Source organism: Triticum aestivum, chromosome 6A, assembly GCF_018294505.1.
Source record: "Triticum aestivum cultivar Chinese Spring chromosome 6A, IWGSC CS RefSeq v2.1, whole genome shotgun sequence".
In the NCBI taxonomy this organism is placed as follows: Eukaryota; Viridiplantae; Streptophyta; class Magnoliopsida; order Poales; family Poaceae; genus Triticum; species Triticum aestivum.
Genome location: NC_057809.1, coordinates 370,252,264 through 370,267,233, shown reverse-complemented (window position 1 = coordinate 370,267,233; position 14,970 = coordinate 370,252,264). Strand labels below are relative to the sequence as shown.

The window sequence follows — 14,970 nt, the reverse complement described above, 5'->3', positions numbered from 1 at the left end:
CGCTCCCTGACCTTCTTGGAGGAGCTTCATCTGAAGATCTCCAACTCTCTCCTCCCAGTCGTTGTGGGCGGAGACTTTAACCTCATTCGATCCCCGGATGAGAAGAATAATGACCGGATTAACCTCCCCCGGATGCAGTTATTCAATGACTGGATCGCGGAGCTGGGTCTCCGTGAGCTGGACCGGACGGGTGCCCGATTCACGTGGACTAACCGTCAGGCTGACCCGACGTGATCCATTTAGTTTCTCCGGAATGGGAATTATCCTGTCCCCTAGCCTCGCTTCGTGCGGTTACCCGGATTGGGTCTGACCATGTCCCCCTCCTCCTCTCCACTGCCGACAAGTGCCCCCCCCCCACCCCGTCGCGTTTCCGGTTCGAGCTCTTCTTGCTCAACCAGGCCGGCTTCAGGGAGGCGGTGGCCGCTCGCTGGATCTATGCCCGCTCTTCCCCTCATCGCGCCATGTCTGCAGTTGACTCATAGCACTTATGTGCCAAGCTTGCCCGCCAATTCATGAAAGGGTGGGGTGCAAACCTTGGCCGGGATCTCCGAGAGCGAAAAAAGGCCCTCCTGCTGGCTATTCAAGCTCTGGATGCCCGTGCTGACACGTCTGGAATCTCCCCGGATGAGTGGATGTTGCGATATGACCTTGAAGACCAGCTCTCAACCATCTACGCTGATGAAGAGGCCTAATGGCGTCTGCGTGGTACCCAGCGGTGGGTACTTCGGGAAGATGTCAACACCGCCTATTTCTAGGTGGTGGCGAACGGCCGCCGGCACCGAAACTCCATCCACTGCCTTTGGGATGGAGATACACCTCTCGTTCGCCCCTCGGCCATTCGTACCCATGTAGATGGCTTTGACAAGGACCTATTTACCCCCACCCCTCGGGGTGGGGCTAGTCTCGCCCCCGACGTTTGGTCGGGTGCTCATTTGGTCTCTGATGCGGCCAATGCTGCTTTAGTGGCCCCCTTCACTGAGAACGAGGTTCTCGCGGCTATTAAAGGGATGAACCCCTCCTCGGCCCCAGGTCCGGATGGCCTGCCAGTAACATTCTTTAAGACGTTCTAGCCGACCATCAAGCCAGAGGTCATGGCCCTGTTCAAGGAATTCTTCTCGGGCTCTATGGATCTTGGGCGCCTCAACTATGGCATCGTGACCCTCATCCCCGAGGTCCCGGGCGCCTTCGACATCCGCCAATTTCGGCCAATCACCGTGATCAATGTGATATCCCGGATTCTGGCCAAAGGGTACGCCAATAGGGTGACCCTGCTCGCGGACGTGATTACCGACCCGAATCAATCTGCCTTCATATAAGGTCGATTTATTCTGGACGGGGTTCTGGTCTTCCACGAAGTCCTCCATGAGGTCCGGCTAAAACACCATTCGGCGGTGTTTCTGAAGCTCGACTTTCACAAGGCCTATGACATGGTCCACTAGCCCTTCTTGTGGGAAGTGTTGCTTTGCAAGGGCTTCGACGATCGGTGGGTGACTAGGGTCATGCAACTTGTCTCCTATGGATGGACTACTGTGAACATCAACGGGGACATCGGGCCCTACTTCCCCACCATCTGTGTGGTTCATCAAAGCGACCCTTTCTCGCCGTTTTTGTTCAACATGGTGGTTGATGCCCTGGCATCCATCCTTGATAAGGCCAAGGATGCTGGCCATATTCGCGGCGGCGTCCCTCACCTAGTCGGAGGGGGAGGGGTCTCCCTCCTCCAATACGCGGACGATACCATAATTATGGTGAAGGGCACCGTCCAAGATATTGCTAACCTAAAGTTCCTCCTCCTGTGCTTCCAACAGATGTCGGGCCTAACCATCAACTTCGATAAGAGCGAAGTGATGGTTCTCGGGTTCCCCCCTGAGGAAGCACAGTCCATAGCGGACCGACTTAATTGTCGGTTGGGCTCTTTCCCCACAACATACTTGGGGATCCCCATTAGTGACTCGCGCCTCACTGTGACGGACCTCCGCCCCACGGTGACCCGTATGCAACATCGAGTTGAACCCTGGAAAGGGCGTTGGCTGTCGAAGGCTGCTCGTGTGATCCTTATCAACTCTTCACTTGCTAGCCTTCTATGGTTCCTCATGAGCTTCTATAGCCTCCATGAGACCCTCCATCAGGAGATCGCCAAGTACCAATCCAGATTCTTCTAGGATGGGGAGGGGGATAAGCAGAAGTACCATATGGTTAGCTGGCCCGATATCTGCAAACCCAAGGACCAGGGAGGTCTTGGGATCCTGTCCTCCCGCCGCATGAACATAGCCCTCCTGACTCGTTGGCTCTGGCGCATTGCCAATGGCGATGGAGGTCTCTGGCTCACCATCATCCAGAACAAGTATCTTCGAGGACAGCCCCTTGCTTTCTGTCAGCGCTCGGGCGACTCCCAGTTCTGGCAGGCCGTCGTCCTGCTGCTTCCGGTGCTTCGTATTGGCACATCCATAGCGGTTGGTACCGAGTCATCGACCCTGTTCTGGTTCGATCGGTGGATTGGCGACTCCCCCTTGGCCGCGCGATTCCCTGCGCTCTTCACAATTGCAATTGACCCTCGTATCTTAGTCGAGACGCCCTTATTGACTTAGGGCGCCTCGCCTTCCGCCGACCCTTCGGCACCCTTGAAGTAGCTGCTTGGGACGCCCTAATGCAGGACATCGCCCTCCTCCCTATGGATGGCGTTGGCTCCCCGGATGTCACATCTTGGCGGCTTGAGCCCTTCGGCTGCTTCTCCACCAAATCCCTATACGCGGCCATCGCCCCCTCGACGGCCCCCGAGCCCTTTAGTTTGATTTGGGATATCCGCCCCTGAAGATCAGGATCTTCGTGTGGCAATGGATTCGCGGCCGCCTCCCAACTGGTGTGGAGGTCCGTAAGCGTAATGGACCTGGGAACGGGATGTGCCTCTTTTGCGACACGGTGGAGGATGCTAACCACATCTTCTTCTCGTGCTCTACGGCTCAATTCCTTTGGTCCTGCTTCCGCGAGACGGTTGGGGGCCAGTGGTGTAACACCAACTTCCCTGACCTGCTTGCGAAAATCCATGCCTCCCCCCCCCCCTCGCTACCGCCATATCAGATGGCTCTGCGTTGGGGTCCTTGCCTGGACGCTCTGGACTGTTCGCAATAAGCTTGTCATTCAGAAGGTCCCTCTTCGACGTGCTATTGACGCCATCTTTAAAATGTGTTGATACTTGCACCTCTGGCGGCCGCTTAGCCGCCCCCAGGATCGGGACGTCATCAACAACCTCATCGCCGACCTTCGCTCGATGGCCTTCAGCTTGGTGCCCCCGCTCCCCCCGCCACCCCCGGAGCCAAACTAGATGTTGTGCCGCACCCTTCGTGTGCGTGCCTTTTTTCCTTTTCAGGGCTTGTTGAGTTGTGCCCTCAGCATTAACCCTATCTGACTACTTGCTGTGTTAGACCTCTGTCTGTGTGTGTGTTGGCGAACCTTGTTGGATGTTTGGCTTTATTTATAAAGCGGGACGAAAGCCTTTTTCGGTAAGTGCTTGAACTCGTTTTTTCCCTTTCCCTATTTGTTAAGACTTTGGATTCGGCTGTATTTTCATTATTTCTATATAATGGAAAGGGGATTAGCCCGATACAAAAAAAAACAGTTGCAAATGAAAATAGAGGGCCATTCAAAGAACTTAACCTCTCCCCGCAAAAAAAAAAAGCTAAACCTCTTCAATTTTGCATATTTACAATAATGTGTTTGTAAAATCTGGGAATTACAAAGAAACTATGGGACAATTGGATAATAATTATTATTATTACTGGCCAAATATTTATATTTCCACCTATCATGGCCTCGAAAACAATTCACCTGGAACATATGGATTGAAATAATCCCAGAAACTCAACTGTAGAAGAATATCATCAGATAAAAATGTGAATGGAAGCAAGTCCAGTTGGCCTAGCGCTTCTAATCTGTTCCGTTGCTTTGGGTCGGAAGGTCAATTGGAGTATACATGCCCCATTTTCGTTCTTTTGGTCTCCAAGTATCTCTGATTCTCAGTGGTTATTGGAGTTACCAAGGGCACCCTACCAACAATGCTCAACCCGTAACCCTTCAGACCAACATATTTGGCAGGATTGTTAGTCATCAACTTCATTGAACGGACTCCTAGATCGCGTAATATCTACAGAGAATAAGCGAAAATGTCATGACTCCTGGAATACATCAAGAGAATGCCATGTAACTTCTATAATAGCAAGGATGCACCAGATAAGATTAGTAACAGCGAATTCATGAAGAGGATGGATAAGCATGTCGGGCAAGTCCATCTAAGTGGATTTTTTTTAACAGTTGTGCATACTGTATGAAATACGAAAATCAGTTCAATGTGCCCCCGGAAGTCTTCCTATACTAGTAATAATGTACGTGCAATGCACGTTTATATTAGGTAGGATATTAGTTGCATGTTATATTAGGTAAGATATATTTGTTGTACGTTGATATTTGGTAAGATATCAATTACTTTTTCGTGGGAATAGTAGGATATTAATTACATGGCAGATTTCAAGGGATAGCATTGAGTCCAAACGTGTTTATAACCAATGGCAGTGGTGGGTAATTAGAGCGTTAAACATGTTTGGTGCTCAACATTGAAGCGATTTCAACCGTTAGATAACATGATTTGACGGTCAAGATGGTTTGGATCTGCCCATTCGGGTCTTTTTATATTGGTATAGATATAGATTAGATAAAAATGTATATGATATACCAAAGGGATAATGTAGATTTTTACCTGTGCACCGATCCCATATTCCCTCGAGTCCACAGGCAGTCCTAGTTCCTCGTTAGCCTCCACAGTGTCGCGTCCATCGTCTTGTAAGTTATAAGCACGAAGCTTGTGACCCAGACCAATGCCCCTCCCTTCATGCCCACGAAGATAAACTAGTACACCCCTTCCAGCCTTCTCAATCCTCTCCATTGACATTGCAAGCTGGTCACCACAATCACATCTTGCTGATCCAAAAATGTCTCCTGTGAGACACTCGGAATGGACCCTCACAAGAATATCTTGACCATCTCCAATCTCACCCTGTTGGTTGTGGACAGAATAATACAAGGATAAAATCAGGTTTTAGGAGGGAAATAAACTACCAGATCTAACAATTACGTCCTACAGAAGCCTTATAGGTCTTCAGTATCTTACTTTCACCATTGCGATATGCTCGATCCCATCAATAACAGATCTGTAGCAGTAAGCACGGACATTGCCCCATCTCAAAGGTAAGCGTGCAACAGATGCACGTTCAATTAGTCTGTCTCTTTTTCTCCTATATCTGTAAAAGAATTTCTGTGAGCATGCCAACAAGTAGTTCATAATAATCATAACAAGAAAAAAGAGGATAATGAAAAATAATAATATTTAGTATTTACATCCTAGCAAAAATGCCAAGTCTTTTGTTAAGTGCCATAGGAACTATTAGTAACCTATTACTCTATTAGCCTATATGGCAAGTAACAAAAACCCTCAAGGCTAATACAGGAAGCATCAGGACTTGGTCAGGGCTGAGGTTATGTCAAAGAACTTACCTAATCAAGTCAGCAATCGATACGATCTTCAAATTATTCTTTTCAGCAAACACGCGCAGCTTGGGTAAGCGAGCCATGGACCCATCCTCATCCACAATCTCACAGAGTACTCCAACAGGAGGTAACCCAGCCAGCACAGCAAGATCAACAGATGCTTCAGTGTGTCCAGCTCGTTTGAGAACACCCCCGTCTCTGTACTTCAGAGGGAAAATATGGCCAGGCCGATTGAAATCTTCAGGCTTTGAGTAAGGAGATGCAAGAGTCATGACTGTCTTTGCCCTATCCTTTGCAGATACCCCAGTCGTTGTGCCTTCTTTAGCATCCTACAGACCATAACAGATAAATTGCACCTTAGTAGAAAATTTCTATCGCAGAGATGTTTGTTGGGAACAACTAACACCTAGGTTGATTTATTTTCCAGTATGATATAATGAAATTAGTAAGCTATATGTGCTTCATCAGTTAAGCAAATTGATAAGATAAAGAATTGTTTTGGACTTTTGGTTAAAAGTTGCATATAATGTAGATCAGACAGTATTTGTTCTATAGGACTCCAAGAAAAGAAGGATGATAACAGGGAAGGACAATTTTGCAACAACACAGACACACCAAAAAACAAAGGTGACAACAAGTTGCTCAGACCAACATGAAGCTCGTCAAATTGATCTGCGCTTGTACCACAGACCACCATATCTGTGCATTTTTGCTTTTGCAAAGGAAAAGAAATGGTAGAGAGAAACATGCCATATCCATACTTTTGACAAGCAACAGAGAAATCGTTGCCCATATAACACCATAACTACGTAATATAATGCCGAAATATGAATGACAATAGTAGCATATACCACAGTAATGGTGAAAGCAGTACATAGCTTCTCCTCATTTTCCTTTGTTGAAACCATCAAAGGAAGGTTCAATCTTTCCAGATCATTTTCTTTCATGCTTACACACACAATTCCTGTGCTATGCCTTACTATGAAAGCCATAGCCTCTGGGGTAACCAAAGAAGCAGCCAATATAAGATCACCTTCATTTTCTCTTGATTCGTCATCAACGACAATCACAAGCTACAAGAACCATCCAATGTCAGGAAAATACCATGTAGCAGTAACAGAACTTGTTAGAAAAATCAACAATAACAAATAAGCCATCAAACAAAGAATTGCAAGGCGTACTAACTTTTCCTTGTCGAATGTCCTCAATAGCCTCCGAAATAGATGAGAAGCCCTCGGTCGGGCTATCCAGATCAAGTTCAGCATCGTCTTCTTCGTTTGACAATGTGTCCACGACACATGACAGATCAGTAGATATGATTTCTGCTGCAACAATAACAGAGTTTGTGGTTGGATGGTCCTGGGCTCGCACAGAAGTGCTCTTTAGCGACAGCGTGTCATCATTTTCCAAGCAACCATCAGCTGGAAGTCCACTATTCTTTTTTAAGGATGCTGCTATCTTCAAGCCCACAGACTTCATGTTGGCATTTCTCGAATTTGTGGGAAAAGAATAAGAAACTGATCCCTTTGCCTGCTTGGAAACATCACTGCCTCCCAAGAACCGCACCCTGCATTCGTACAAACAGGTGAAAATAAAACCTGCAAATCAGTCTCACTCATTCAATCAATTAGGCTTAAAAGACAACTTCAAAAAACTATAGTCATGCTTCTCTATTTCAGTTCCAGAGCTGTGAGGGTTATATTACGGTATCTTAAAACGGGGCATTATTTTTGTCATCTTACAACACAACAGAGTTACTACAACCGTACTATCATGTTCGTTCATCAACTAACTGTTGATCACTCCACACTAGAGACGCTGACAAAAACCAGTAGACCATTGGTGGGAGCTATCAATCAAACGTACAAAAAGCGTGGATTCCTATGCGCACAGTGCCAACAAAGCAAAGCAATCAAGAAGTGTGGCCAGCGCAAGACGAACAGAGGGAGGGCCGGAGGGGGCTGCGCAGGCGGAGAGAGCTTACGGTTGGCGGCGAAGCACGGCGACGGACGAAGACGACGGCGCAATCGAAGCCATTCCGATGCTCCCCTCCAAAACAGGGACTCAACCTGCTAATCAACCACGGAGAGCCGCGAAATCAGCGACGGTACATCAACATCTCGAACCAAAATATTCAAATTCCGGTCTAAAAGACGCGCGAGATCTGAAAACGACAAATCAGCGATTCTTCGTGCTTCGATCTCGAGCCCTCGAGCCCTGCAGCCTCCAAGGCGCTGGAACGAATTGCCGAGGGGCGGTAATGGCTCTTACCCGTCGGAGGCTTCTCGGCCGAGGTCTCCTGCGCGGCGAACGAGTAGGAGGAGGGAAAAGAGAGCTTCGATTCGATTTCCTTCTCGGTATTGGATTTGAGTTCTGGTCGTGGTTGGGTGAGTTGATTAGGGATGGGGTTGGTGTGGGTAGAGAAAGGGAGAGAGAGAGAGACTGGGGAAGAGAGGAGAGACAGGGTGCGTAATTTATAACGTGCAGGTGCAGCCACCAACGCGGCAGGTTCGCACTAGCCGCCTCGAACCTTGCAGTTTATTGGCGAGAGAATTCCTTATTCGACTCATTCTTAAAATCTAGTTCTCTTTTTGATTCTATTTTTTTTCCTTTTTTGACACCACAACTTCATTTTCTTTCTTCTTTGACACATCTGTCAGTTTTTGTCGTTAGAAACGTTAACTGTGACTGGAAATGTCGATCTTACCCCTGCTAGGACGTTGAAAAAAAACTGGTTGAGCGAACTGTCAGGCGCTGCGCTGGGTCAACCCCCCCCCCCATCCCCTCCCTACTCTCCTCGATTCCCCTTTCCCTTGATCCCTAACCCTAAAAAAATCGCGGATGGAGGAGGGCGTGGCCGATGCTGCTACTGGTGGCGGGATGGACGGCGCGGTGGAGGGCGTGGCCGACGCTGCGCCGGTCTCGGCCTCGGGTGGCCATGGCGGGGAGGCGACGGGCGGCCATGGCGGGAAGGCGGAGGGAGTTCCAGGCGCGCCACTGGAGGGCGTCCATGGCGAGGAGGCGGAAGGAGGTCCAGGTGCGGCGCCGGAGGGCGGCCATGGCGGCGAGGCAGAGGGAGGTCCAGGTGCGACGGCCTTGGATGCAAGTACTCCGGCATGGCTACAAGGGTAAGTGTCTGTTTTCTTTATATTTGAGTTTTTGCTGCCATGATACGTCCTTGAACGAAGATTACTTAGAGATGGATCCAAAATGCAACATATTTGCTTCACCTTTCTTGACATGATTTTTCTCAAAATGCAACACTATGTTCATATTAAACAGTGTACTTGAGATGGATCGAAGATGCAACAGAGTAGTTAGAGATGGATATTTGTTGCTGCCAAATCTACAATGAAACAATAGATAAAGATTATGTTCGTATAAAACAAATATGTTATATTGGATAATCTGTTTACACATGTCACTTTTTTTATTTAAAACACGAAGCAAGCATGTTCATGCACAATTGATCTTTTGCTTTACAGGATGGATCCAAATTCAACATATTTGCTGAAAATCAAATTGTTTGGCAACCCAAAAAAAACTAGGAAGGATATCAAATGCTTTTGTTATGATAAGGTTATTGATTCCGACTTAACAAATTATAAAGACTTGGTTGAATCAATCGTAGAGCAGTACTCGCCTCGCTATTTGGAAGTTGCACATGTTCAGTACTACGATCCTTTTCTTAAAATTTACCCAGAAGTAACATCTAACCAGGAATTGGTGTCTATGTTTGATAAACTCTCTAAGACAAAGGTTGTGCACTTGTTTTGTTGCATATTGTGATCCATCTGAACCATATGAGCCTATCATGGAGTGGCATATTGATGTGCATATCCAACCTAGCAACACAGAACAAGACGATGATGATTATCTTCGCAACCCAATACTTGAGAATGAACATGTTGGTGTTGATGAGGAAAATATGTATTTAGACGATGATGATCATGATAAATTAGTGATGAGGCACAGACTAGCGAGATGCTAATTTGTGTGTGTAGATGCCCGCTCTTTCACGGCGATGCTTGATCAACAGTTCGTCCCCTGTTCCTCCTCGCAACCTTCAAGATAATTTTCACCCGTGTATGAAAATACACGAATAAAAATAATGACCCCCTTGGATCAGCACGTAGGCATCGATGTGATGATCAACCCTCCATCGCTAGTAAATTTCCACGATGGAAAAATCACAGATAATACACAAAATATGGCCGCCCGTAACTCGGACGCTTTTCTGTATATCTCATACTCAAAAGAAAACTCAAAAAACTGATCTCTACATCGGCCCTGGCCGGCCCTTTTTATAGGCGACGCGAACTTGGAAAAGACTAAACCACACTAAATTGAAACGGACTCTCTTAACAAACTAAGGATTTAACTAATTAATTATCCGGCCACATTGATCACCTTAATTAACCTAGACTCAAAACATGTACGTAAATAGTACAACTTGACTCTCACGTCTCCACGTACAAGCAAAATTACAGGTCTCGGTGAAACTCACGTGGCCTAACACAAAAATAAAATGACTTGATTAAATAAAAGACGGAGACTTATCCTTTGGCAGATCCTATCAATTGCATGCCTGTAGTTTAAACAGAAAACTGCCGATCCTTATTATCTTCGGAGGCGTACGAAACGTTGGAATTATATCTTCTGGCTTCGGTTCCTGTTTAGCATCCGATTTGGACCTTTTGTTGTACATTCTGCTAGGTATTGATACAAGCACTGTATGATGAGAATCAACATGCATTAATTCCTTTTCAAATACAGGAGCAATTTTTGATCCACAAAACTGTCGCACACCACCATCAATTATCAACTTGCAAGCACGATTGTTGATCTTACACCGTGTTTTAAAAACACTCCATCGCTGCCCTTTAGGATCATCCTCCTCCTGCATCTTCTTCACTAAGAGATTTAGACCCTTCATCGGTGCATCAACTTCTTCTTTTATTTCTTCTACCTCTTCTCTTCTTTTTCGCAAACGATCTTTCCAATCAGCATCGAACACATCCATTGGCATGAGAATAAAACGAATTTGGTTGCCCTTCCGTGATAAAGAATAACTGTTTTTCTTCACATCCCGAACAGCCCCAACACGCTTGCACCATGGGTCCCCAAGTAGCAGATGGCACGACACCATGGACATAGGACAAACATGAAAAAATTCCGCACAACAATATTTTCCCAGATCAAAAATTAGCAAAATCTGATGCGTAATTTTGATTTCACCTTTGAACCACTTCAGCGTGTACGGTCTTTCAAGAGGCGCCATCTTCAGCCCCAATTTTTCCACCACCTCGATGCTCACCATATTGACTGCGGTACTCTCATCGATTGTCAGATTGACACGTCGTTCGTTCACGACGCAACGAGTGTGAAAAAGAGTGACCTCGCCAATGCCTTCCTCCTCCATCAATATGTTCCTGCTCAACATGTTGATGCTTGACTCCGCAGACAATATTACAATCTGAGTCGCCGTGACTAACCTTTGCTCTGAATACCACTTGATGAGGCACAAACTAGCGATATGCTAATTTGTGTGTGTAGATGCCTGATCTTTCACGGCGATGCTTGATCAACAGTTCGTCCCCCTGTTCCTCCTCGCAACCTTCAAGATAATTTTCACCCGTGTATGAAAATACACGAATAAAAATAATGACTCCCTTGGATCAGCACGTAGGCGTCGATGTAATGATCAACCCTCCGTCGCTAGTAAATTTTCACGATGGGAAAATCACAGATAATACACAAGATATGGCCGCCCGTAACTCGGATGTTTTTCTGTATATCTCATACTCAAAAGAAAACTCAAAAAACAGATCTCTACATCGGCCCTGGCCGGCCCTTTTTATAGGCGACGCGAACTTGGAAAAGACTAAGCCAAACTAAATTGAAACGGACTCTCCTAACAAACTAAGGATTTAACTAATTAATTATCCGGCCACATTGATCACCTTAATTAACCTAGACTCAAAACATGTACGTAAATAGTACAACTTGACTCTCACGTCTCCACGTACAAGCAAAATTACAAGTCTTGGTGAAACTCAGGTGGCCTAACACAAAAATAAAATGACTTGATTAAATAAAAGACAGAGACTTATCCTGGCAGATCCTATCAATTGCATGCATGTAGTTTAAACAGAAAACTGCCGATCCTTATTATCTTCGGAGGCGTACGAAACGTTGGAATTATATCTTCTGGCTTCGGTTCCTGTTTAGCATCCGATCTAGACCTTTTGTTGTACATTCTGCTAGGTATTGATACAAGCACTGTATGATGAGAATCAACATGCATTAATTCCTTTTCAAATACAGGAGCAATTTTTGATCCACAAAACTGTCGCACACGACCATCGTTTCCTCGGCATAATCTGGTCGCATGCTTGGCATTATTTTCCGCAACTTTTTCATGCCTTGACTCATCAAATGGCTCAGCTTTAGTAGAATTATCGATCAATGGTGCCTTGCCCGCATCAATTAGATCCTCTTATCATGGTTCCCTATTCTGATAAAGAAAGGGACGAAGACTATGTTCCTGATCATGAGAGCGAGGATGAGAGCGATGAGGAAGTAGAGGAAGATGAGAAGTGCATGAGGCAGAGCATGCACCACATTTAGAATATGATAAATTAGATCCCCCAATGACCTAAGGAAGAAAATATCCCAATATGGAAGAGTTTAAGTTGGCGCTTTCTCAACATGCAATCAAACATGAATTTGAGTTTAACACTGAGAAAAGTGCACCACATAGGTTCAGGGCTTATTGTTCAAGAAGGGATGAAGATAAGTGTCCATGGAGGATATATGCTTCTACAATGGAAGATGGGTGCACCGTAATGGTAATTTCTAACTTTACTCATGTGTGCTTAAATTGTTAAAAGATCTTTACTAATTATCTATGTTTGTCTTTTGTAGGTGAGAAAGAACTCTTGTGGTCATGATTGCTCAAGTACAAAAAGGAAAAAGAAGATAAAGAATGCAACTAAGCGGTGGATATGTGAGCACGTGAAGGATTGGCTAATTGAGGATGCAACTCTAGGACCAAAGGCATTGCGAAAGAAGCTTAAAGGGCACCATGGAATCAACATCAAGTACAAGAGAGTATACATGGGTAAGCTGCTAGCCTTGAAGGAACTATATGGTGATTGGGATACAAGCTTTGATAATCGGTATGGTTTTAAGGCACAAATTGAAAGGTGCTGCCCCGGTAGCATAGTGATAATTGAGCACCACACAATAAAAGATAAAATCAGATTTAAGAGATTTTTTGTCGCTTTGAAGCCTTGCATCGACGGGTTCCTTAGTGGTTGCAGGCCATACTTGGTAGTAGATAGCACCTTCTTGACAGGCAGATTCAAGGGGCAACTGGCTAGTGCTACCGCCTCTGGGCTGCTGCTTACTCATGGAACCCATATTTATTTGAGAAAAATTGGGTTGCAATAGACATAGCAAAGCCAACGTCAATTGCATATCTTAGGAAGTGGCACACTAGGTTGTGGTCTAGGAGTCAGTTCTCAACAATTTCCAAGGTGGATTATGTTACAAACAACTTGGCTGAGTGCTTCAATAATTGGATTAAGCATCACAAGTCCTTGAACTTGGACGACTTCTTTGATAAGCTTAGGCAATTGATTATGATCATGTGGAACCAAAGGAGAAAGGTAGCAAGAAAATTAGTTGGGTTGATTCTTCCCCACATAATTAAGAAGTTGAATGCAAAGACCAGAGAATTAAACTTGGAGGTGGTTGAAAGCTTAGAAGAAGTTGCTGAAGTAACCGCATTGGGAGGCATCGGCTTTAGGTTTGTGGTCAACTTGCTTGACAGAACATGTTCTTGTAGACAATGGGAGGTTTCTGGCCTTCCTTGCAAACATGGTCTAGCATTTATCACATCTCTTACCAATGCATGCATAGAGAACTATGTGGGCTCGTGTTACTCCATTCACAAATTTAGAGCAGCTTATGACCAACTAATCCCTACCATGGTTGACAAGAACCAGTGACCTAAATCAAACCATGGATTCTTCATGTTTCCACCACTACTAAAAGCCACAGCGGGTAGGCCTAAAACTGAGAGGTATAAAGGCTGCAGTGAGAAGAAAAGAAAAAGCGGTCAACACTTATGCCCTATTTGCAAGGACTATGGGCATCATTGGCACAAATGCAAGAAGGGTAACCCAGATGACATTGCTGCTATTTTAGCTGTGAGGTAATGGATTTTATTGTATATTGCATCACTTGCATTTTTTTGTAAAAACCATACATGTTAACTACTTTTTTGTTGCTCATGTAGAGGACCACCAAAGAAGAGGACAAAGACCACCAAATCAGCTCAATCGTCAATTGTGCCTTGCGAGGATGATGCTCCATCAGCCATGCGTTTTCTGCCAAGGTTAGCAACAACCATGCTCATAATTAAATATAATTAATTGTGCCTTTGTGTTCTAAGTGCATTCTTCTCACCATAGCCAAATCTTGGAGAAAACAACCAAAGAAAAAGGGAAAGGTGGTAAATCTGGATCCGGAGGAGAAAAAAGGTAACCTATGGTAGTTTCGAAGTTCTAATGTTATGTTATGCATTGTTCTATTGTTAACTTGGGCTACCTGTATGTCATGTATGTGTATGTCTAGATCAAGAACACAACCCATTTGTGGCGAACATGATGTCGCCAAAAAGAAAACACATGTTGCTGTGAAGGTACATGCCAAAAGAAAAGGCAAAGAGGTTGCTGAAATTACTCTGCACCTTCCTATGGTGCCACTTGACAGCCCTGCAATGGGTACACGCAGCAAGAAATTCAACCCTGCTAGCCCTGCAATGAGCACACGCAGCAAAAGGAGACTTAGTTTGTGATTCTCATGTCATTACTTTCCGTATCATGTTTCATTTTGAAAACTGAGCTGTTTATGTGATGTATGTGTGGACCTTGGCTCTTTACGTGCTATATGCGACCTGTTGTGAACCCTCTTTACGTGCTATATGCGACCTGTTGTGAACCTCGGCTATTATGTCATCTTTATGTGAACCTGGACTATTGTATGTCACTTTTATGTGAACCTGAATGTGTATAGATGACCAGCTATGTGGGATGTTTGCATATATGTGAACGTGGAGCAATTAGAGATCTCGAGCAATTATGTGTGTTTTTTGTGCATATGTGTACTGTACAGGGGATATGCCTCCAAAATACAAGGGAGGCTCTGTCCAAATTTTCAATTGAAATTTGTGCATGTGTGTACTGTACTGTACAGGGGATAATTGCAGATTTTGTTTCATTTGGTAATATATTCCAGTTCATATTGCCATTGTTTTGACTCCCATTTTGGTCACAAAATACACCAGGGATAAAATGGACTTTTCATGTTGTATTTAACGGTGTTAGTTGGCAAAAGTGACGGAAATGTCATAGAGGGAACAAA

General features: G+C 45.1%; 2 protein-coding genes across 3 annotated transcripts; one reads left to right on the top strand and one right to left on the bottom strand.

Moving 5' to 3' along the window:
- Nucleotides 1-3,657: 3,657 nt before the first annotated feature.
- Nucleotides 3,658-8,046, bottom strand: LOC123127569 (probable bifunctional riboflavin biosynthesis protein RIBA 2, chloroplastic). Of its 2 annotated transcripts, none has more exons than XM_044547314.1 (8): nucleotides 7,810-8,046; nucleotides 7,523-7,607; nucleotides 6,724-7,105; nucleotides 6,390-6,611; nucleotides 5,545-5,867; nucleotides 5,162-5,291; nucleotides 4,751-5,047; nucleotides 3,658-4,141 (listed from the first exon to the last, which is right to left on the bottom strand). In XM_044547314.1, exons 2-8 carry the CDS (start codon nucleotides 7,573-7,575, stop codon nucleotides 3,956-3,958), a joined length of 1,593 nt encoding a protein of 530 aa, XP_044403249.1. In that variant the 5' UTR covers nucleotides 7,576-7,607; nucleotides 7,810-8,046; the 3' UTR covers nucleotides 3,658-3,955. The 2 variants fall into 2 exon arrangements, with proteins under 2 accessions (XP_044403249.1, XP_044403250.1); XM_044547315.1 differs by having other exon boundaries at nucleotides 7,523-7,610; nucleotides 7,810-8,039.
- A 293-nt stretch (nucleotides 8,047-8,339) lies between these two features.
- LOC123130635 (uncharacterized) lies at nucleotides 8,340-14,607 on the top strand. The gene is made up of 6 exons (XM_044550473.1): nucleotides 8,340-8,666; nucleotides 12,302-12,389; nucleotides 12,466-12,661; nucleotides 13,844-13,942; nucleotides 14,019-14,087; nucleotides 14,182-14,607. Exons 1-6 carry the CDS (start codon nucleotides 8,380-8,382, stop codon nucleotides 14,244-14,246), a joined length of 804 nt encoding a protein of 267 aa, XP_044406408.1. The 5' UTR covers nucleotides 8,340-8,379; the 3' UTR covers nucleotides 14,247-14,607.
- Nucleotides 14,608-14,970: the final 363 nt, after the last annotated feature.

What these genes read in the sequence shown, in the direction of transcription:
- LOC123130635 (XM_044550473.1), top strand. Translation starts at nt 8,380, where the DNA reads ATGGAGGAGGGCGTGGCCGATGCTGCTACTGGTGGCGGGATGGACGGC. An exon ending in ACTCCGGCATGGCTACAAGG is followed by an intron (nt 8,667 to 12,301) that starts GTAAGTGTCTGT and finishes TGCACCACATAG; the next exon opens with GTTCAGGGCTTATTGTTCAA. An exon ending in GGATCCGGAGGAGAAAAAAG is followed by an intron (nt 14,088 to 14,181) that starts GTAACCTATGGT and finishes GTGTATGTCTAG; the next exon opens with ATCAAGAACACAACCCATTT.
- LOC123127569 (XM_044547314.1), bottom strand. Translation starts at nt 7,575, where the DNA reads ATGGCTTCGATTGCGCCGTCGTCTTCGTCCGTCGCCGTGCTTCGCCGC. An exon ending in GCCGTGCTTCGCCGCCAACC is followed by an intron (nt 7,106 to 7,522) that starts GTAAGCTCTCTC and finishes GTACGAATGCAG; the next exon opens with GGTGCGGTTCTTGGGAGGCA. An exon ending in AATATGGGATCGGTGCACAG is followed by an intron (nt 4,142 to 4,750) that starts GTAAAAATCTAC and finishes TATTCTCTGTAG; the next exon opens with ATATTACGCGATCTAGGAGT.